The following is a 23,406-nucleotide window of genomic DNA, read 5'->3' as shown; positions in this document are numbered from 1 at the left end:
ATTTATGCAAAATGTGGAGTCATGGAAATTGCTCACAAACTGTTTGATAATTTGCCTAGAAGAAATGTCATTGCATGGACAACTCTAGTGATTGGTTATGTTCAGAATTCACAACCTTTGATTGCTTTTCGAGTGTTCATAGAAATGTTGGGAGGTTGCCTGAACGAGCAGTTTCAACTAATGGTTGGGGGCTTGCATTTAGAGCTTGTGGAGATAGGCTTATTGTTATTAGTGGACTAAAGGCCATGGGGTAAGGTTATATAGAACTCAATTCATGGGTTCCAAGTGAAGAACCTCTAAGGTGAGATTTAATTGCAAGGAAACCATCTGCAAATTTTGTGTATAACTATGTTCTGATGGGATGCTGAAACTTAAAAAAAAAAACGAAAAAACCGTGTTCTGCTATGCTCTCCATTTGATGGTGTTTCCCACTTCAAGTTGCAAATGAATTGCTCAAGATGGGTTTGTTTTCTTTCTTCTACACATGATTTTAGCCGATGAGTTATTTCCCATACTCTCTTCAGATATTTTCAACCACTGCGCAGGGAGGCGTAAGGAGGAATCGATTTTACTCGAGATTTTATAGAAAACTTTCCATGGAAGGAGATCTTAAAAGGAAAAAAAATTATATATATATCATTTATTCTCTCTCAAAGACTCATTTTTATTGCTTCTTCCATTGATATTGCATCCTTCTCCTACCCCCCAATTATTGGCTTGAGATATTACAAAGATTGATTTCTTGTTAGGACAGTTATCATAGTTCCCAATGATTCAGTACAATAGAAATTCAAGGTGCTCAAGTTTGTAGTTTAGATTTGATTCAAGGTGCTTGAGTTTGTAGATCGCACTATGGTAGTTTGTAGGTTATTCATGCACTATGGTAGTCTTTGTGACAACTTTTGAGGTTTGAAAGTATATTGTGAGCTAAATTTGCTTATTGATGTATGTATTTTTGAAAATTTTCCATCGTCTTCGTATCTCATATCTAGGTAACCAAGCTTCTCTTCTTCAAGATCTTGTAAAAGAAGATTCTCTCATTTATTCAACTATTGAGTTTTCTTTTTTTGCAGATGCAACAAAGGAGTAAATATTTGGTATCCCAACCTCTTTATGCTTTTTCTTAGGGAACTTTAGATCCAACACATTCACTACAAGAATTTTGCCTTGAATGTACCATTTATGCACATTCCCAATAAACACGGTTAGTTGAATATGAATTCTTTGTCTTAAACCTTTTTTATTTGTGATCCTTTGAACAACAGTAGTCAGATAAAGATGCCTATAACCAGACACTACTGAAGCTAGGGGGTTGGTTCAAGAAGAATTATGAAGGGATCCATACTTACCAAGTGGAGAGAGACAGTAATCTCATAATGTTTGTATTACTTGTAATTTGTGTTTTCAAGACCTGAATTATTGTACAACCTTTTAAATTATAATTTTATAGCAGAATTTGTGGATTCAATGTATTAGATTCAAAATCCATACATGAATAATATGTCATAGCCACAATGTTCAATGATGATATGTCATATTATACTTTTTGACCAAAAAAATGGATTCGGCAACGGAATTTAAAAAAAAAAAAAGGACAGATTCGGGCTTCAATGTCGGTTAATAATTAAAAAAAAAACAGAGGCTTTAATGTCGGTTGCAGCTGACATTAAAGACCTTTAATGTTGGTTGGAAATTTCACTGAACGTCTTTAATGTCGGTTGGAAATTTCACTGAAGGTCTTTAATGTCGGTTGCAACTGACATTGAAGGTTATATTATTGAAGCCCTTTAATGTTGGTTTAAAACTGACACTAAAGGCAACCGAAATTAAAGGGCTTTAATAACACTATCTTTAATGTCGGTTTAAAACCAATATTAAAGCCCGAATTTCTTCTAGTGTAAACACCATTTCGACTTCTAAATTTATTGCTTTCTTATTTACTTTCTTACAAATGTTTTCAAAAACCATGCCTCAGTTAAAGTGTGAGGTTGAAGGAGATGGCAGACTCACGCGGGAAGTCGAAGTGATCGTTGTCATTTGAAGAGGTATATGACGAGACAATAAATGACAGTGCTAGAGAGGTAGACGATAATGTCAAGAGGCGGACGATAGCACTTAGACAAGGTAAACGATAGCGTCAAGAAATAGACGATAGCATTTAGATGAGGTAGACAATGACGTCTGAAGGAGGTAGATGATAGCATTAGGAGATAGACGATACTGTGTAGACGATAGCATCAGGAGGTAGACAATAGATGATATCGTGTAGACGATAACGTTAGGAGGTAGACAATAGTATTAGAAAAGGTAAACGATAGTTTCAATCAGGCAGACGATACACGATAGTGGCAAGCCAACTTTTCCTTTATTATTTCTTGTCTTTGAAATGTACATAGGTGTTGTATTTATACAATATGGAATCCCTAATTTGGGAATGCAAGAATAACTCAACAAAAAAGGTTATACACTTGTTGTAACCATCCTATTCTTTTGGTAAAGAGGTAAGACTATAATTTATAAAGTCTTGCACTGCTGACGAAGCTGTGAGTGGATTTTCCTTTGGTGACGTGGCTTGCTATGTTGGCATCCTTAACATTCCCCCTCAAATGAGAGGGTAGTTATACTACACTGAGTTTGGATCGAAGGTGGAAGAACTGTGAATGTGTTAAAGTCTTGGTGAGGCAGTTAACGATTTGGTAGGAGGATGGTACATAATGAACATCAAGCTGACCACCGAGGACTTGACCACGAATGAAGTGAACCTCAATCTCAATGTGCTTGGCCTGGGCATGAAATACCAGATTGACAGTTAGAGCACCGACACTGAGGTTGTCATACCACAGGACTGGAGCCGACTTATGTTTGACACCAATCTCAGACAGTAGTTATTGCACCCAGATGATTTCTGCATAGACCTGAGCAAGCGCTCTATATTCAGACTCCATGCTAGACCGGGTGACAACAGATTGTTTCTTTGAGGACCAGGAGACAAGATTACCACTAAGGAAGATACAATAAGCAACAAATGATTTTTGATCGTCTATGTTGGCTATCCAATCGACATTGGAGAAAGCTGAAACAGACAGGTCGGACCCATGTTGAATGTAAAGGCCAAAGTGTCGAGTGCCACTCACATAACTTAGTACTCTTTCACCGCTTACCAATGAACGTCCGTAGGTTGTTTTAAGTACTGACTTAGACGATTAATCGCATATGTAATGTTAGGTCTCGTGGTGGTTAAGTATTGTAGGGCGCCAATTGTGCTCCAACAGATATAGGGATTGTCAAGAGAAGTGCCATCGAAGATGAAGAGTTGCTTGTTTAGAACACTCGGAGAGGGTGCCAGTTTTAGATCTCCAAGGTCAAGACAGTGTAGTAGGTCCTCGACATACTTTTCCTGATTCAGTAGAACTCCATTTGCGACAGTGTGCAGTTGGACTTCAAGGAAGTAATGGAGTTGGCCAAGATCCTTTAGAGCAAACTTGGAGTCCAGAGGTATTACAAGCTGATTGATTACCCGCGGATTGGTGCCGATGATAATTACATCATCAACATATACCAGTAAGAGTATCAAGGAAGAAGTGCTTCGATATATGAAGAGAGATGTATCAGACTTAGCATTCTAAAAGCCTCAGCTACATAGTGCTGTTTTCAGTGTGTTTTTCTAGGCTCTTGGCACTTGTTTAAGGCAATATATGGGCTTGTGTAAGCGACAGACATGATTTGGTAGTTAAGTATGAACAAATCCTTGCGGTTGACACATGTAAAATTCTTCATCAAGGACCCCATTAAGGAAGTCGTTATTGAAATCTAACTGTTTCAGCTGCCACCCTTTGGATATAATAAGGCTAATAACGATCCGGATGGTGGATGCCTTTACCACTTGACTAAATGTCTCGAAGAAATTAATGCTCGGGTTTTGATGGAAGCCTTTTACTACGAGTCGTGCCTTGTAGCATAAAATGGAGCCATTAAAACTCTGTTTGATTCTGAATACCCATTTATTCCCAACAACATTCATCGATGGTGACGGAGGAACTAAAGTCCAGGTCTGATTTTTCATCAATGCTTGAAATTCATCACTCATCGCTTTTTTCCACTGCATGGTTTTAAGCGCATCACTGACTCGTGTAGGTTCGGTTAGAGACCAGTCTTTGTGGGTTTGGGAGGACAGTATTTTGGGTTTGAAGATGCCTGCCTTTCCTCGGTTAATCATGGGATGAGTAGATACGGGTATAGGGTGTGGGACAGTATCGGGTAAATACTGGGTAGTGGATGACGAAGGTAAATGATCGATGGGTTGGGCGGTAGGCAATGGTGAGTCAGGAGGTAAACAATCGGAGGGTAAATGATCGGTAGGTAAACGATCAATGGGTAAACAAGTGGGTTGTAAACGATCGGTGGGTAAAAAATCAGTGGGTAAGCGGGTGGTGGGTAAACGATCGCTGGGTAAACGATAGTTGGGTAAACGATAGCTGGGTAAACGATAGTTGGGTAAACGATAGTTGGGTAAACGATAGTTGGGTAAACTATCGATGGGTAGACGATCGGTGGGCTGGATATTACACAATAAGGGTAAACGATCACTGGGTAAACGATCGGTAGATGAACGATCACTGGGTGATTGATCGCTAGGTAAGCAACTAGTGGGTAGACGATCAGTGGGCTGGACACTAGATGATGAGGATAAATGATCACTTGGTAAATAATTGATGGGTAGACGATCAGAAGATGGAGGTGGGAAGGCTGGGTTGTCTGTAGAGTTATTAACTGGTGATTAAGTGTGGGTTGTTTTGATAATTGGTGAGGGTGAGGTTGTGGACATAGAGGGCATAAAGTCACTGTGCAGTGTGTCCTGACTGAGAGACAGCCAGGAAACCAGGTGGATGGCAACTGCTTGCTTTGTTGGTCTGCAAGCTGAAGGAGACACCTGACAAGGAAAGTCAGTTTCATCAAACACAACATATCGAGAGATGAACAGCCTACCATTGAGGTTGAGGCATTTATAGCCTTTGTGATTCACAGCCAGAACGAGAAGATGCAATTCTCTGTGCGATAGCTCAACTTATGTGAATTGTACGGTCTTAAGCAGGGGAAACATGCACACCTAAATATTCGAAGCTCCTCAAACCTTAGCTTCTTTTTGAACATCAATTCCATTGGAGACTATCCATTTAGGACAGGAGTGGGAAGGCCATTAATTAGCAGAGTTGAGTGTAAGAAAGCATCCCACCAATGATGTAAGGGAAGATGTGATTGGGCTAATAGGGTTAGCCCTATTTTCACTATGTGTCTATGCTTCCTCTTAGCCCTTCCATTTTGTGCTGACATATATGGGCAGGTATACCTGGAGGCAATGCCAAATTGATGACAGACTTTGTGTATCTTGAAAAATTCTCCACCATTATCCGACTGTAGGACTTGATCAGTGTATTGAACTGAGTTTGTATCATGGTGAGAAAGTGTTGAAAAGCTGCAAGTGTGTCACTTTTTAACCTCAGAGGATAGATCCATGTGTACCTACTATGATCATCAACAAAGATAGCATAATATTTGTACCCGTCTGTAGACAAGAGAGGAGTTTAACCCCATAAATCAGTATGTATAAGTTCAAAGGTTGTAGATGCTCTTGAGTTAGAGTTAGGGAAGGCTAAAGAGTGCGATTTGCCATAGCTACAAGAATCACAAAATTTGAGCTCTTCATTAGAGAACATAGGGAGGTTACAGCCTTCGATAATAAATTCTAGTGTTTTTTATGAAGGATGGCCAAGCCTTCTATGCCATGTAACCTTAGACACCCTATGCTTCGAAGATATGCTAAGAGCAGACAGATCTTTATTCTTGTGCACTGGTTGCGATGGTAACTCCGTTTCCTACTAACTTGAGCTGACTTCTACACCTTCTAATTGATATAGTCCAACTTTAAGCATTCCCTTCATTACTGTTTGTCCCTTACTCTTTTCCTTCACAAGACAGTAATCCGTGTGAAATTCAATAAATACGTTATTGTCTTCTGTTAGCTTAGATATACTGACCAAATTTTTTGCTATGGCAGGCACACATAACATATCATTCAGTTTCAAATTGCAGGCATCACTAGACAGACATACAGTTCCAACATGAGAAATTTCTAGAGTATTACCATTAGCTACAGTGACTGCTTCAGTACCTGAGTATTCAGTCGGGTTGCCAAGATTTTTGAAGTCTGAGGTAACATGATTGGAGGCACCATTATTAGTATACCAATTTGCATTAGTCATGTTTTCTTGTCTTGTCAGAAAGGGATTACTTCCATAAGCAGTGGCTAGGGCTATTAGGTGAGGTTGTGTGTTTTTGGTCTTGTTGTAGGGGAAGGGCTGTCCCTTGTTTTAAGAAGAATTGGGAACAAAATCTCTGTTATACCTGTTGAAGCAGTAAAACGCTATGTGTTCTACCTTCCCACAGACTTGGCACACATGTTTGTTGTTGTTTCTTCCCCTGCCTTGACCTTTTCCCTGGCCACCACCACCTCGTTGTCCTCCCCCAGTAGACTGATTGTTGCTATTGGTCTTGTTATTTTGGTTGACATGTCTAGTATTTGCCATATTCACTGAGACATTACTGACTTGGTTGAAGCCTACTGTCGTCTTTTGGTTTGACTGATGTTCCAATCTCCTTTCATACAGGAGAAGTTCTGATTGCATATCAAGCACGACACGTCCACTCTCCTTTGGATCGTGGCCATGATGGCATTGTACTCTTCATCAAGTTCTAGTAGTACCTGTGAAACAAGAGCTTTTAGTGGCATAGGACTACCAACTTGTTCGAGATTGTCAGCATTCATCTTCATAGTTCGAAAGTACTTTTCCATTTTCAAATTACCTTTTCTGGTTCTTTGAAACACATGTCTTAGATAATCTTCTTCGGCCCTAGACTGAACACCAAAGAGTTGTTGAATGCTGGTCCACAGATTCCTTGCACATTCACATCCCATCACTTGAATGGCAACCTCTGGTGTCATGGAGTTATACAGCCAGCCGAGGAGAAGTTAATCTACAGCCATCCACGCTTCATATTAAGGATTTATCTCAAGTGCTATCGACGAGCTGGAAGCACCACTGCTAGAGCTTCCTTTTGCACTGCGCAAAGGAGCTCCTGCTCCAGTCGATCCAGTCGGTATGCTCTCACTGACTGTAGGTTGCAGAAACATTGGGGGACAAACCTTTTATCCAATCAGGTGCCCTTCGAGTCGATAACTCTGAAGGATTGGAAACGCCAAGTTTTTCCATAGGAGAAAATTGTTACGATCAAGTTTAATGGAGGTTATCTGATTGAGGAGTCGATAGCACTTAGACAAGGTAAGCGATAGCATCAAGAGATAGACGATAGTGTTTAGAGGAGGTAGATGATGACGTCTAAAGGAGGTAGACGATAGCATCAGGAGATAGACGTTACCGTGTAGACGATAGCGTCAGGAGGTAGACGATAGATAATATCGTGTAGATGATAGCGTTAGGAGGTAGACGATAGTATCAGAAAAGGTAAACAATAGTTTCAATCAAGCAGACGATACACGACAGTGGCAAGCCAAATTTTCCTTTATTATTTCTTGTCTTTGAAATGTACATAGGTGTTGTATTTATACAATATGGAATCCCTAATTTGGGAATGCAAGAATAACTCAACANTCGATAATAAATTCTAGTGTTTTTTATGAAGGATGGCCAAGCCTTCTATGCCATGTAACCTTAGACACCCTATGCTTCGAAGATATGCTAAGAGCAGACAGATCTTTATTCTTGTGCACTGGTTGCGATGGTAACTCCGTTTCCTACTAACTTGAGCTGACTTCTACACCTTCTAATTGATATAGTCCAACTTTAAGCATTCCCTTCATTACTGTTTGTCCCTTACTCTTTTCCTTCACAAGACAGTAATCCGTGTGAAATTCAATAAATACGTTATTGTCTTCTGTTAGCTTAGATATACTGACCAAATTTTTTGCTATGGCAGGCACACATAACATATCATTCAGTTTCAAATTGCAGGCATCACTAGACAGACATACAGTTCCAACATGAGAAATTTCTAGAGTATTACCATTAGCTACAGTGACTGCTTCAGTACCTGAGTATTCAGTCGGGTTGCCAAGATTTTTGAAGTCTGAGGTAACATGATTGGAGGCACCATTATTAGTATACCAATTTGCATTAGTCATGTTTTCTTGTCTTGTCAGAAAGGGATTACTTCCATAAGCAGTGGCTAGGGCTATTAGGTGAGGTTGTGTGTTTTTGGTCTTGTTGTAGGGGAAGGGCTGTCCCTTGTTTTAAGAAGAATTGGGAACAAAATCTCTGTTATACCTGTTGAAGCAGTAAAACGCTATGTGTTCTACCTTCCCACAGACTTGGCACACATGTTTGTTGTTGTTTCTTCCCCTGCCTTGACCTTTTCCCTGGCCACCACCACCTCGTTGTCCTCCCCCAGTAGACTGATTGTTGCTATTGGTCTTGTTATTTTGGTTGACATGTCTAGTATTTGCCATATTCACTGAGACATTACTGACTTGGTTGAAGCCTACTGTCGTCTTTTGGTTTGACTGATGTTCCAATCTCCTTTCATACAGGAGAAGTTCTGATTGCATATCAAGCACGACACGTCCACTCTCCTTTGGATCGTGGCCATGATGGCATTGTACTCTTCATCAAGTTCTAGTAGTACCTGTGAAACAAGAGCTTTTAGTGGCATAGGACTACCAACTTGTTCGAGATTGTCAGCATTCATCTTCATAGTTCGAAAGTACTTTTCCATTTTCAAATTACCTTTTCTGGTTCTTTGAAACACATGTCTTAGATAATCTTCTTCGGCCCTAGACTGAACACCAAAGAGTTGTTGAATGCTGGTCCACAGATTCCTTGCACATTCACATCCCATCACTTGAATGGCAACCTCTGGTGTCATGGAGTTATACAGCCAGCCGAGGAGAAGTTAATCTACAGCCATCCACGCTTCATATTAAGGATTTATCTCAAGTGCTATCGACGAGCTGGAAGCACCACTGCTAGAGCTTCCTTTTGCACTGCGCAAAGGAGCTCCTGCTCCAGTCGATCCAGTCGGTATGCTCTCACTGACTGTAGGTTGCAGAAACATTGGGGGACAAACCTTTTATCCAATCAGGTGCCCTTCGAGTCGATAACTCTGAAGGATTGGAAACGCCAAGTTTTTCCATAGGAGAAAATTGTTACGATCAAGTTTAATGGAGGTTATCTGATTGAGGAGTCGATAGCACTTAGACAAGGTAAGCGATAGCATCAAGAGATAGACGATAGTGTTTAGAGGAGGTAGATGATGACGTCTAAAGGAGGTAGACGATAGCATCAGGAGATAGACGTTACCGTGTAGACGATAGCGTCAGGAGGTAGACGATAGATAATATCGTGTAGATGATAGCGTTAGGAGGTAGACGATAGTATCAGAAAAGGTAAACAATAGTTTCAATCAAGCAGACGATACACGACAGTGGCAAGCCAAATTTTCCTTTATTATTTCTTGTCTTTGAAATGTACATAGGTGTTGTATTTATACAATATGGAATCCCTAATTTGGGAATGCAAGAATAACTCAACAAAAAAGATTATACAGTTGTTGTACCCATCCTATTCCTTTGGTAAATCCTATTCTTTTGATAAAGAGGTAAGACTGTAATTTATGAAGTCTTACACTGTTGACGGAGTTGCTGAGTGGATTTTTCTTTGGTGACGTGACTGGCTGTGTTGGCATCCTTAACAGCCTCAAAGTTTTGAAAACTAAAAACAAAGTTTATAAAACATTTGTTTCAAGTTTCGTTAAGAATTAAACTCTTTTTCACTTATGAAAGTTCTAGAACACACTAAAAAATTGAAAGAAATTTGGAAATTGTTATTGATATCTATCATAAATAGATGTTGATAAGAGTCTATCAATGTCTATCAGTAATAGAACTAATACAAGTCTGTCGTTGATATAGAGGTTGATAAAATTCTATCTTTGTCTATCAGTATTTTTTTACTATTTTTGTAAATAGTTTGACATTTTTTTTTTTTGCTATTTTCTCTTTACTAAAAGTGAAACTTAAACTAAAATGGTTATCAAACCGTTAAAATCCAAGTTTCTGATTAACAAATACTTTGCATGTCTCTTTTTCAATAATAAAGAAAATTAATTAAAAACAAAAAGCAAACATAAAACACTTGGCCAATATTATTGTTTTTCATTATTAATAAAGATAGTAGAAATAAAAACGATAAGCAAAAATTGAGAATTAAAAAATGAAAAATAAGAATGACAGTAACGTTCTCATTTTTCATATCAAATTTGTTGCTTTTTTTGCTACTGTTTTGAAGTGCTAAGGGAAGTTTGAAAGCAAAAAATTCCAGGAAATATCTAAACTTTTAATAAATGAGAAATGAGTATCTTATATTATTTCAAACTTTTTTAGTTATATATAAATATTATCGTTAGTGTGATATATTTAGTTATATATAATATCATCATTAGGATAATATTATCGTTTCTTGTTTAATAAATAAGTTTTGATGACTTTTTTAGTTATATATATCAAAATAGAATCATTTTTTTTTTTTCAATATTTTTCAAATGGTATGCATAATTATAAAATTATATATATATTTCGAACAATATTTATATTTTAGATGTACCGATTCATCACAAATGAAAATTAAGAAAAATATCAAAATTAAATATATGGATAATTACAATTGTTAGTATTTTTAAGATAATAACAAAGTTTACAACATCATTTTAAAAAAAAATTGCAAATACCACAAAGTCTATCTATGATAGACTTCTATAGTTGATAGACTCTTATCAATGATATGGTTTCTCACTGATAGACTCTTACCATCAATATGGTTTATAACATTGATAGACTATCTAAATTTTATCATATTTGTGATTTTTATTTTATATTATATATACTAATGATATCTATATTTGTAACTGTCCTTGAATATATTCACAAGATACAAGAAAAAATTCATTTTTTGTAAAAGAAAATTACAAGAAATTATTGAAAACAATGAAAACAAATAATTTAACGCAATAAATTCACAATAGTTCTCGGTGACAATTTTGTTCCCTCTATAAAGTGTGAATAATCTCTACTATATTAAAAGAACGTAAAATTGGAAAATTTTCTTCTTCTCATTTTACCCTCAAATTTAGAAGACATGTCTATTTTATCCTCATACTTTCTATTCAAATATTTGTTTTCTACAATCAATACCCATATCAGAACTTCAAAAGGGAGATCTCGAATCATTCATGGATCAAATCATTGATAGTTTCAAACAATGGGCAAAGAACTTAGCTCTTTAACCAAATCGGATTAATCAAATTTTAAAAACTATAAAATGTAGTCTTCAAAAACTTTTTTTTAAAAAAAAAAAAATGGTTAAAGAACTCAAATACTTACCTAGGAAATATGAGAACCATGAATAAGAAATTGTGAAAAAACAAGTATAATTTTTAAAGTCAAAAATAAAAAATAAAATGATTATTAAATAGGACCTTAGTTTTCAAAATATAGTTTTGATTTTGAAAATATTTATAAAATGTAGATAACAAAACATAGAAACTAATAGATGGAAATGATGTTTATAGAATTAATTTTGAAAAACCAATGTACGATATATGTTATATGTTGTATATTAGTGCCGATATACTTTATATTTGCTGGGTATGTCATTTTCACAATTGATATGCTATGGTTTTAATTGTGTTATAGTATATTTTGTTGTTGAAAACCACGCATCGGAAAAATCAATGGACTTAGCAATGTTTATAAGATAAGTTAAGTAAACCTATAAATAGAGGGAGAATACCCTAAGGAAATTAGTAAGTCGGCTCACATCCAAAATTTCTATATTTGATACATACTTTTCCTTACTAACTTAAATATAGCAAGTATGATATTGGCATGTAGATCTTTAATTATCATGCAGGTAGCATTTTTCCTAACTTATAAATTAACAGTTATTGCTATCTGAGAAGATTAGGTACATATTTGTCTCATTCAAATATTGGCATCAACATTAAGAAAATAGGAAAAAATTGTCATACAAGAGAAGATGATCGTATTATTTATTGAAAAACAACAGAAAACATAGAAATAAGTAGCACGATAATTGCAATTTATTTTCTACTTATTTGTGCTAGAAGCTGCAATAACATATATCATCATAACAATAACTTGTTGGGGAAGTTGTTTAGTTCTTGAGGAAATAAGTGAACCATTCTTGGGATTTTTTTGGTGTTCTCTTGAGGTTGTTCGAACGATCAATGTAGACAAGACCAAAGCGTTTGGTATATCCATCTGACCATTCAAAAGTGTCCAACAATGACCATGCAAAATATCCCTTTACCTGTACACCATGCCTATAATATTGCAAAAGTATTATATAGTAACATCAAAATATTTATGATAAATAAAATACATACAATACTTTTTTAGTCAAATGATTAATTGTTTGTTTAATGTGTTTCGCCAATGAATTTTCAAACATATATTCTATGTATATAATTTTTTTTTTTTTTACTGAATATTTGAACCTTCGATTTCAACATAAGAAATAGATGAACTATATATACTTTAACATATATGTGAATTTTTATATATGGAGATAAATTATAAAAATAAAAATGGTTTATTAATTAATACAAATCAGCCCTCAGTGCATTTTAGCTAACAAATTTACAATTGATGTTTTATATATGTTAACTATTTAATATAAATTCTTATTAGTAATCTACTTCTTTATTATTAATATTATAATTAATTTCTATTTATTTAATTATTATTTAAAAAAACTAAATTAAATTAGTTAAGTTTCAATGTTAGTTTTAAGTAATTAATAATTATGATTGCATCCAAATTCATTCTCTTACATTAAATTTACAAATTAAATAAATAAAACTACGAAGGACAATAAAGATGTGTTTGATTTAATTATCAAGTGAAAATAAGTATTTAAAAGTAATTGAACCGTTTGACAACTACTAACAATATAATTTAAATAATTTTTATTAAAAGAGATTAAATAAAAATGATTTTAAAAAAATAAACATTTTTTCTCTAATTAGTTCAAATAAACCCTAATTTTTGCTACCTATTCAAACACGGATAACTGATATCTCAAAAGATTCAATCAAAATGGGCCGTAAAAAATATATTTTACTATTGAGTAAATGTGAATAAAAAAGAGAACATTCCATTTATTTACTTACGTGAATATTGCTCGGTGAAGATGATAGAGATGTGTTATATGGTAAAGAGTTCTCTTCTTATCACAAATTAGTTTACCTACATTAGGATCATCATAATCAAAGAATCCTGCACATGTACAATTTGATTAATATATAAGATTATTAATTATGGTGATATTTTTTCTTGATACATGTAAAGAAAAATGAGGTTTTTTTTTTTTCAATACCATTTTCTGTGATGTAGATATTTGGATTGTTATAATTATTTTTCATGGTTACCAACAATTTTTCCAGTCCGGGTGGATAAACTGAAAGCCAAGATGATGCATTCAGCTGTAACAATTAACAAATTGTTGGATTAAATAAGATAACGGAAGATTTTCAAAAATAGAAAAATAAGTGATACTATTTACATAAACTAGCAAAAATTTAATCTTTTTTTATAAAGGTTAATAAAGATTGATAGAAGTCTATCGATAACTTATGGAAGTCTATCACTGGTAGACGTTGATAGAAGTCTATCAATGTTTATTATTTTTTTTACTATTTTTTAAATAGTTTGATATTTTTTCTGTGGATAAAAATTTCCTAAAAATGACAAGATTATATTTAAAATAAGGAAACAAAAAACCCAAATAAATATTAAAGAAAATTTATATAATTAGTTACCTTTGGTCCCAGTGAAACTCCATGAATCAATCAGCAGCAAATGCCAAGCACATTATACAAAATTTTAATCAGAGATTTTCAAATGATTATTTCATAACTTGAACAAGAAAACCAACCTAAATATAATTCAACTTAAAAGGTTATGAAGAATTGACTTAAATTCACTAACAAATAAAAGATAAACAAAACTACGGAGGATTTAACTCTGTATGATAACTATTTGATTTTTTACTTTATGTTATTTTTTTTACAATTTTTTGTAATTCATGTTTTTCAACTTTTTCTAACTAAACATTTAAATTTTTAACTTAAATTTCAAATTAGTATAAATAAGTTTTTCAAAATTGTGTTTTTAAAAATATGTCTAAAAAATAGATAACAAAAGGAGGATATCAATAATTAGGTAAAAGTGGTATTTATAACATTAAATTTCAAAAAAAAAATATTTAAGGTTCAGTTTGATAATCATTTGGTTTTCTGTATTTAATTTTTGAAAACTCAAGCCTAACTACAAACACCTCTTTTCCACATCTAAATTTCTTGCTTTATTATATACTTTCTACCAATGTTTTCAAACGCAAAGCGAATTTTTGAAACTAAACAAAATAGTTTCTATTTTTTTTTTATATAATTTCGCTAATTAGAATTAAACACTTTTATTTAAGGAAGATAAAAAAAATTATAAGAAATCGGGAGAAAATAGACTTAATTTTCAATAACTAAATAGCTACTGAATGGAGTCCAAATAGTTATCAAATAGACCTAATAAATTGAACTGTTCCATATTATTATTGGATAATTGTACTGGGTAGCACTTTTAGGGTTAATAATTAAGTGTATAGCAACATATTTTAAGAATTACAAATATAGCAAAATTTATTAATGATACATTCTATCACTAATAGACTCCTACAAGCGATAAAATCTATGATCGATAGATATAGAGAGCTAAATCTAAATTTTACTATATTTGTAAATTCATTTATATTGTGTTATATGTACTAATATTTTAGGCTTAGATTATGAAATGTAATCAAATATCATTGAAAAGGCGTATGATATTTTGAAAATGATATAATTTAGAAGTACATACTTGAAGTATTTACTCCAGAATCTGTAAGGTATGAAGGATATAGAACATGTGTGTTGGAATCATCTATGGCATATGCTGCTGTGTAATAGTTGAGTCCAAGAAAATCAAAGCTTCCTTTTATCAAATTCTTTTCTTCTTCTGTGAATGTTGGAAGTCTATCTTTTACACGAAGTCTCATACTTTCTGGATAATCACCATGGACAATTGGATTGTAGAACCTATATGCATGAATTTAATTTGGTTACATATTGAATTAATGATATGATTGAAATATAGGTAAGTTTTAATGTAAATGCTAGTAAAATTATTGATTTATAAACTTTGAGATATATTTGTTGAGGATGTTACGTTGAAAAAATGGAGAAATCCAATCACTCTTTATAAGATACGTAGGTTATTTCTCTCTTTTCAAATTGGTTTTGAGATAAATTTCATGTTTGATATCAAAACACATATAATCCAAATGGACAACTTCTTCCATTGTCAATAGATTTGGAGACGAAACCCCATATTTATTTAATAGTATCAGATTCTAGTTTGGAATTATTATAGCTATAGTGTTTGGTAAATTAGTACTAAATTAGTATGATTTAGTTATAATGACCCAAATAGTTAATATTTCAATTATTTTTAATACCAATGTCTAATTATATGATTTAACTCCACCTAATTTTGTTCAATTTGATAAAAGATTAAGAAAAGTTATTTTTTGAAAAGTTGAATGATTCAAAATTTCGTGAGAGAATGAGGTGAAAAAGTATAATGATATATTTTTTTAACAATATACTAGAGGAAGTAGGATTGATAGGTGCATCGGGATATTTCAACTAGGTTGACACATCCGTAGCACCCTCATTACACCTTGAATCGAAAAGTGATGCATTCATATCAAAAGTGAAAAAGTATATTAATATGGAGCGATAAATTTGTAAATTCTTAAGGAATTAAAGGTGGTATATTGTTAAAAAAAACTAAGTTTAAAAGTTAGTATCTATCAATATTTAGTTGTTAGAATAAATTTAAAAACGATTATAGATATATTAATAAATAATTTGTTTTTCCAAATAACAGTTAAAATATTCTTGCTTTTTACATTTGTAAACGCAATCTCAAACGAGACCTTAATTTACTTACCAACCAGAAAAGAACTCAGTAGCTCGTTTTGCAGCTTCTTTGTCTGCGGCAGATTCTGAATATGGTTCGTACCAATTTTCTAGTACTGTTATGCCAATTATACCCTTTTGTATTTTCTGCAAATTCAATGTGTAATGTTTGAAAATATATATGTGAAAGAATTAATTGTGATTAACATAATTGGGGAAGCAAGAGACCCTAGTAGATGTTGTAAAAACATGTTTTGGGAGCGTTTGAAACGGTTGAAATCACTTTTATCATAATTACTTCAAACATGTATTTAATAGTTTAAAATTTTGTTTTGATTTTACACTTTTATACATGATTTATTTAGGGTTGAACAGTAAACCCGATTACACCGAAATAATTGACAAAATCAAAAACTCGATTTCCACTAAAGCATCGATTCGATTCAATTTAAAATTATAAAGAATTCAAAACCAAACCAAATAATTTATATTAAATAGAGAATAGAAAACCGATTGAACTTCATATTTGTTGTTCGGTTTGGGTGTATAAATATTGAAGACAAATTGAATCGAATGGAAATGTATACCTTAGTGATTTTCATTACATGAATGTTTAAAATCATATTTTAGGATAATTTTGAACATGATGTAATTTTAAAATTACTTCCAAATCTTTAAGTATATTAATTACGAAAAATTATTTTAAATAACAAAACAACTGAAAATATTTATAAATGTGGCAAAATTTCGTAGTTTATATGCGGTATCGTGATAGACGGCGATAGATTACTATCTATTGTAGTCTATTGAGTCTATCGTGATCTGTAAAAAAATAAACAAAGATAATAGTCTATCGTAGTTATCACAAATAGACAATGAAAATTTTGCTGTATTCATGAATATTTTGGTCTATTTTCTTATATTTAAAAACAACTCTATATTAAATGATATTTCTAAAAAAAATTATATTAAATTGGAGATATTCATTAACCTAGAAGCCGAAGTAATGTATATTATTGTAGTTTGAGAAATTAAAAACCTGATATTTCATTCGGTAGAGTTTGACAGCATGAGCATGAGCAAGAATTTCATGGTGACTAACTATATATGGTTCAGTTGAAGAATTCCCGTCGCAACAATTATTGAGTACCCAACTTGAACATCTTCCTGGTGCAAATGTTCCTATCCCATAACCGTTTTGAGCAAATAAATTCGGTTCATTCAAAGTGATCCAATGCTTAACTCTATCGCCAAAGTGTTTAAAGCAAAGGTCGACATAATCCTCAAAATCATTCCTGCAATTAATTTATAAAATGATCATTTTTTTTCTTTAATGAAAATATTAGAGGAGGTATAATCAGGAGATGGACAAAAATATCTCAACGAGGTTGTAACTTTTATATTTACTTCATCACGATGAAATTTTAAAGTCAAGCAAAGTTGCTGCAAAAAGGAATGCTTTATATAAATTTTATTTTGAATATTTTCCAAGATTTTAGATTGTTTTTCAACCCATCTTTCTATTACTAATATACAGCAACATTGTTTTTCTACATAAATAATAAAACTAAACATAAAAAGTGCTGTACCAATTTATAAGTTCATTCAACTTATACCTCTAATATTTTTTTCTTTTTTTTTCTCATATTATAAACTTTCGAGTAAACAAAATAAATAATTCCATCTTTAAACAATAAAATAACTTTTAGTTGATAAATTTTTATAAAAGTAACAATTCAGTCCCTAAACTTTAGTTTATAATGATTTAGTCTCTAAACTTTCAATTTTGTAACATTTTAATCCATAAACTTTATTATATAACAATTTAGTTCTTAGATTTTAAAACTTATTATAATTTGATCCCTATTGTAAAAATTAGCGTTGACATTTAATGAGTTTTTTTGTATAAATAAACCGATAAACTAATTAGCGACTCAATATTTTTATAAAATGCGAAGTCTACATCATAAAATAATTAAAATTGACATTTTTTTTTAACGTTGGGAACTAGATTGTTACAAGAATTGAAAGTGTAGAGACTAAATTTTTACGTACTAAAGCTTAAGGACTAAATTGTTATAAAATTGGAAGTATATATACTAAGTTGTTACAAAATTGAAAATATATGGACTAAATTATTACAAACAGAAGTTTAAGAACTAAATTGTTACTTTTATGAAAATTTAGGGACAAAAAGTTTTTTTAACACTAAATTTACTATGGAAAATCCAAGTTGAAATATATAATTGTTATTTATTGATTTTTTGTTTATTTATTATGATTATTATTTCCTTTTACTTACACAATTCGACGATCCAAGAAGCCTTTGTATTCATCTTCTAGAGCTTGAGGAACATCCCAATGGAAAAGTGTAACGTAAGGTTGGAGGCCTATAACATAAAATCAAAAGGATATAAGACGCAAAACCAAGAAAGAAAAAGATTCTCCAAATTTTTTTTTTAAAAAAATGTCAATCTCTTCATTTATCATAAATTTCAAAAAATTATACCAAAAATATTTAAGATATTCTTAAAAAATAGAAAAATAAGAGAAATTATTTACACAAAATAGCAAAATTTTAATCTTCTTTGATAGGGATTGATACGTTGATAGAAGTCTATCAGTGATAGAAATTGATAGAAATCTTTCACTTGATAGTAGAAGTCTATCAATATTTCTCTCATTGTGTTTTTATTATTTATTGACATTTTTTTTTCATGTACGGAAATTTTAAAAATATTTAATACATATTGGCATATCTTGAGTTTGTATGATATGTCAATATTAAGAAAAATAATATAATGGTATTAAATAATGAATATTAATTAATTAAAATTACAATAATACCAACCTTTTGCAAGAGTTGCATTGATGAGACTGTTGTAGTAATCAATGCCTTCCTGGTTTATACCTCCCTTGAGGCTTCCTTCTGCATTAAATTCAGAAAACCAAAAACGTGTTACAAATTTAAAAAAAGTAAAATTTATAGATAAAATAATAAAAAAAATTAATGTAAATCTCTTGCTTTTTAAGAAAAATATTATTAACTTTTCTAAAAAAGTCAACATGTGAAACAATAAAAATAGAATTACTAAAGGTAGCTAACTCTTTTAATATATAATTTTAGATATAAAGAAAAATTAAATAGAAAACTAAAATCTAATTTTTTTTAGTCTAAACGAATATTGTTTAACTAGGACAAGTTAGTAGCAATCAATAGGTTTGTAGTTCGAATCTTCCCATTTTTTTCTATTGTATAAAATGATTATTTTCAAATAAAGAAAAACAAGTCAACTTATTTACAAATATAGTAAAATGTTACTAGCTATGTGATAGACATAAAAATATTTTCAGTAGTTTTATCAAATTAAAAAAAAATTACTCTTTTAAAAAAGATTTGAAAAATACCTAACTGCTTTATTAATTTATGAGATGTGAATCTTGAGTTTGCACTTTTGAATCTAGTATCCATCAAAAGAAAACTACTAAAAATGACATGGATTATGTTTCATAAAAACTTCTTTTATATTTTGTAATTTATAAAAATGTTACTTAGCTTATTCAAGTTTATGATTTACTAATCTCTTACTTGGCAATATTCTGCTCCAAGCAATTGAGAAACGATAAGCATTAAAACCTGTCTGTTCCATAATGGAAAGATCCTCCTACACAATAAATAAATAATATGAGTCAAAAATTAAATAACTTAAATATTAAATTTACCTTTATCAATGAGTTTTGAGTCAACCAGAGATTTAAGATTAAATGAACATTATTTACATGATTTGAGATCTATTGGAAAGTAACAAATAGAATATAACGATAGATTTAAATATAATAAGAAAAATAATAACTGAAAATTAATATTTAGTGAAAAATCAAGGTTAAAAGTATATATCTTGAAACCGATGAATCAAATTGAAACAAAACTAAAAATTATCAAGAGAAAAATTATCACATTTCAAAACTTTTAAAGACTAGATTGAAATCAAACCAAATAATTAAGGAGTAAAAGTTTAATATTTTGAAAACCTAGAAACCGAATGCAAACTAGATTCATAACCTAGGAAACGTACTAAAAGGCATTCTTCCCTTAATTATGCTTACCTATATACATACATATATATATATATAAACATATATACGTATACATACATACATATAATCACTAATTTTCCTTCCTATTATTGTAGGAATTTCACACACCTTGTATCGATGGTACGAATCAAGAGCAATATCTCCATTGCTACGATCGGCAATTTTGTCTACAAATTCATAAATACTTCATTACTTTACTCTTGGATAATCATAATGATGATAATATTTTAATTATGGTACTACTTGATTAATTGAAAATTTATTAAGAAAACAACCTTATAAAAAAATAATAAATTAATGTATCACAAGGTTACTTTCTCTTTGTTGTTTATGTTATTTTCCAAGTAGTGTTAAAATATCCATTAAGCCTTTACGAAAATAATAATAAAAAGAAAAATTAAGAAGTATAATATGACTAAGAATGAACTTACTTAGCAACGATTATATAGTTTCTTTGTTATTGAGTTTAGTATATTAAACTAAATTATAGCATTCATAATTAAAGGCGACAACATATATCCTTAAAATATAGTTTTCTCCCCTTCAAATTCTCTCATTTTTTAATAGACCCTAATATTTAAACGGTTTTATTTAAATTTTATTTGGTAATCATTTGACTTTTTATTTTTGACAATTAAGACGTATAAACACTATTCATATCCGTAAATATCTATATTTTATCATTCATTTTCCACTAAAGTTTTAAAAAATCAAGCCAAATTTTGAAAACTTTTATTCGCCAGAATTTTGAAAGCTAAAAAAAAAATAGTGTTAGAAAACATGTTTACTTAAATATAATTATATTTTAACATCTAATATTTATACGAACCCATTATTAATTTCTTCTTTACTTTAGTTTGTTGTCAATTAAGTTTTGAGATGAAACTTGATATTGTTTATTTAAGTATAATTATAGAACCAATAAGAGAGATGATATAAAAAGTGTTTGGTTCTAAAAGTAAGTTAGCAAAATTAGCATAAGTGAGACCTGGGTATAAGTGAGTGAAGGTATCCCAAGTACTTTTTCCTTTTGAGGAAACACCACCTTCATACTGAAACAAAACACAAAACCAATCAACAAAAAAGAAGTGAAATCTAATAATATTGGTTGTTTGAGTGCATATTCGAGAGTGATTTTGAAATGATTGAAATTATCTTTTTAATATTTAAAATCACTCCGAGACACAACTTTAATCACTCCATATCAATTTAATGTTTAATTTTACACTAGTAATCATATTTTTCATATTATTGAAATTAATCTTGAATGATTAAAAATATTTTTCGAGTGATTTTGAAAATAACAAATATTGAAATCACTCTCGAACATGGCATGAATCCCATACTTGGAAAAAATGAAAGTTAACCAAATTTTCTTAACCTGGTAAGCTGAAGAAGATGCACCAAAATGAAAGTCTTTGGGGAAATCACTTCTTTTGATTATGTTAAACACATTCTCCTCCTGTGCTCCTACTAGAAGTAGAAGAAGAAATACAAAGCTAAGAAAGAAAACAATGATATTGTCATCTCTAAAAGACATTGCCAATGGATCTTGTTAGGTCTTTTTTTGTCGCTGGTGAGAATTCCCTTCGTCATTAGCCTCCTTTATATAGACAAAATGTTTACACAACTATTGACTAACACCCTCCCTCTTTCACATGTGCACCGAGTATAGGAGGGGTACATTAGGAAACTTCCCTTAATTACAACGAACATAATGGAAAGTTGTTATCTATACTAATAAGTTTACTTTTTTTTTTTTAGTGTGAGATAATCATAAAAACTCTATAGTTAGATACAATTTAGCTTGGAGTAACTCTATATGGTGTGGCTAATTGTTTTCTGGCATTTTTTTGAGAACTAACAAGTGAATGAAGACTTTCTAAATACTTAGAAAAAGAAGAAATTACATGAAACAAGCCAATTCCACTTAAGGAAAAAAAAACCATAAATACTTTTTAAGGACTTAAAAAGTAATTTCAAACTGATCTTAAAAAGTCGTGTATTGATCAGTAGGAACAAAATTCACTCAGTCAAAGAAAGATGATGGAGTGTCCATCCTACACTATTGTTTTCGAGAAATGACCTGGTCTACCCATCTTTCGAAATAAGTTTTTATGGTATTTCCGTCTACCAAAATTAAAAAGAAAATAATCTAGTGATGTCTACGTGGAATGTTACACATTCATCAGTATTAGAATTATACAGAAGAGAAACATTTTTGATTGCGTCCTCGGGCAAGAAAAAGATTTGTATCTCTATTTAGGGATGAAATGGAATTGTGTTGTAATATTAGAATGTTGGATTTTTCTTTAAAGAAAATGTTGGATTTGTGACCAATATTCAATTTGGTTAAAGCCCTAAATGACTTTTTAAAATATTATTTCACACTTAAAATACTTTTTAAACAGTCGCAAAGTTTTTCCAAAACAAACCCATGTCTATGTTAGTCCCATCACTCAATGGTCGAATATTCCGTTTTTGGAGACAATTGTTTATGTTTTAATTTCGTTATTAATATATATATTTTCTCTGAATCTAGATATGGAACTTTTTTTATTTACTTTATATATTCACTTAATATTTCATGGGGGTATTTCCTTTATAATATTCACTAATTCATAAAAAGTATTCTTGAATTTTGAAATTCGCTTTAATATAATATCATTAAATATTTAAATATGAAAATAACATCCCATAATATCTTTAGACTTCAAAAGGAGTTGGAAAAAAAATCGAGTTCTCTATACCATCACTGTACTTTGTACCTCATGTCAATAATATTTCTGAACTTTTAAAAGTTGCATCATAAATAAAAATAAAAAAAAAATTAAATGTATTTACCATTTGTATATGGATGAAAACCCATTTATTTAGGCCTCATCACTTCCCTCTTTCATTTACTCTTTCTATCTTATGGAATTCAATCTATGACCTAATACTTGCCATTTGTCTCTTTATTTTTCCTCTTTTACTTCCTTCATATACCTTGTTGTATATTACTAGTTGAGTTAGAATTAATATGTTAGAGTTCAAATCCACGCATAATGAGAGACATTGAGAACTTGTGTCCTAATTCCGAGGATAAGTGGGCCGGAAAAAAATATGAGCATTACCAACTTGATAGAGAGATGAAAAATTAGATAATTCAATTTAAATTAGTCCATTTATTGTGATTTTTTAGAATGTTTCTGAATGACTCAA

General features: G+C 31.4%; 1 protein-coding gene across 1 annotated transcript; it reads right to left on the bottom strand.

Annotated features, from left to right (window-relative positions):
• Positions 1–12,087: 12,087 nt before the first annotated feature.
• On the bottom strand, positions 12,088–21,774 carry LOC120072355 (cyanogenic beta-glucosidase-like). The gene is made up of 13 exons (XM_039024837.1): positions 21,584–21,774; positions 21,191–21,254; positions 20,311–20,369; positions 19,694–19,769; positions 18,956–19,033; positions 18,407–18,494; positions 17,144–17,399; positions 16,136–16,251; positions 15,002–15,219; positions 13,909–13,925; positions 13,467–13,572; positions 13,261–13,366; positions 12,088–12,411 (listed from the first exon to the last, which is right to left on the bottom strand). Exons 1-13 carry the CDS (start codon positions 21,740–21,742, stop codon positions 12,243–12,245), a joined length of 1,512 nt encoding a protein of 503 aa, XP_038880765.1. The 5' UTR covers positions 21,743–21,774; the 3' UTR covers positions 12,088–12,242.
• Between the last annotated feature and the right edge of the window lie 1,632 nt (positions 21,775–23,406).

The sequence above is a fragment of the Benincasa hispida genome, chromosome 2 (genome assembly GCF_009727055.1).
Source record: "Benincasa hispida cultivar B227 chromosome 2, ASM972705v1, whole genome shotgun sequence".
In the NCBI taxonomy this organism is placed as follows: domain Eukaryota; kingdom Viridiplantae; phylum Streptophyta; class Magnoliopsida; order Cucurbitales; family Cucurbitaceae; genus Benincasa; species Benincasa hispida.
This window is presented reverse-complemented; position numbering and strand designations above follow the sequence as displayed.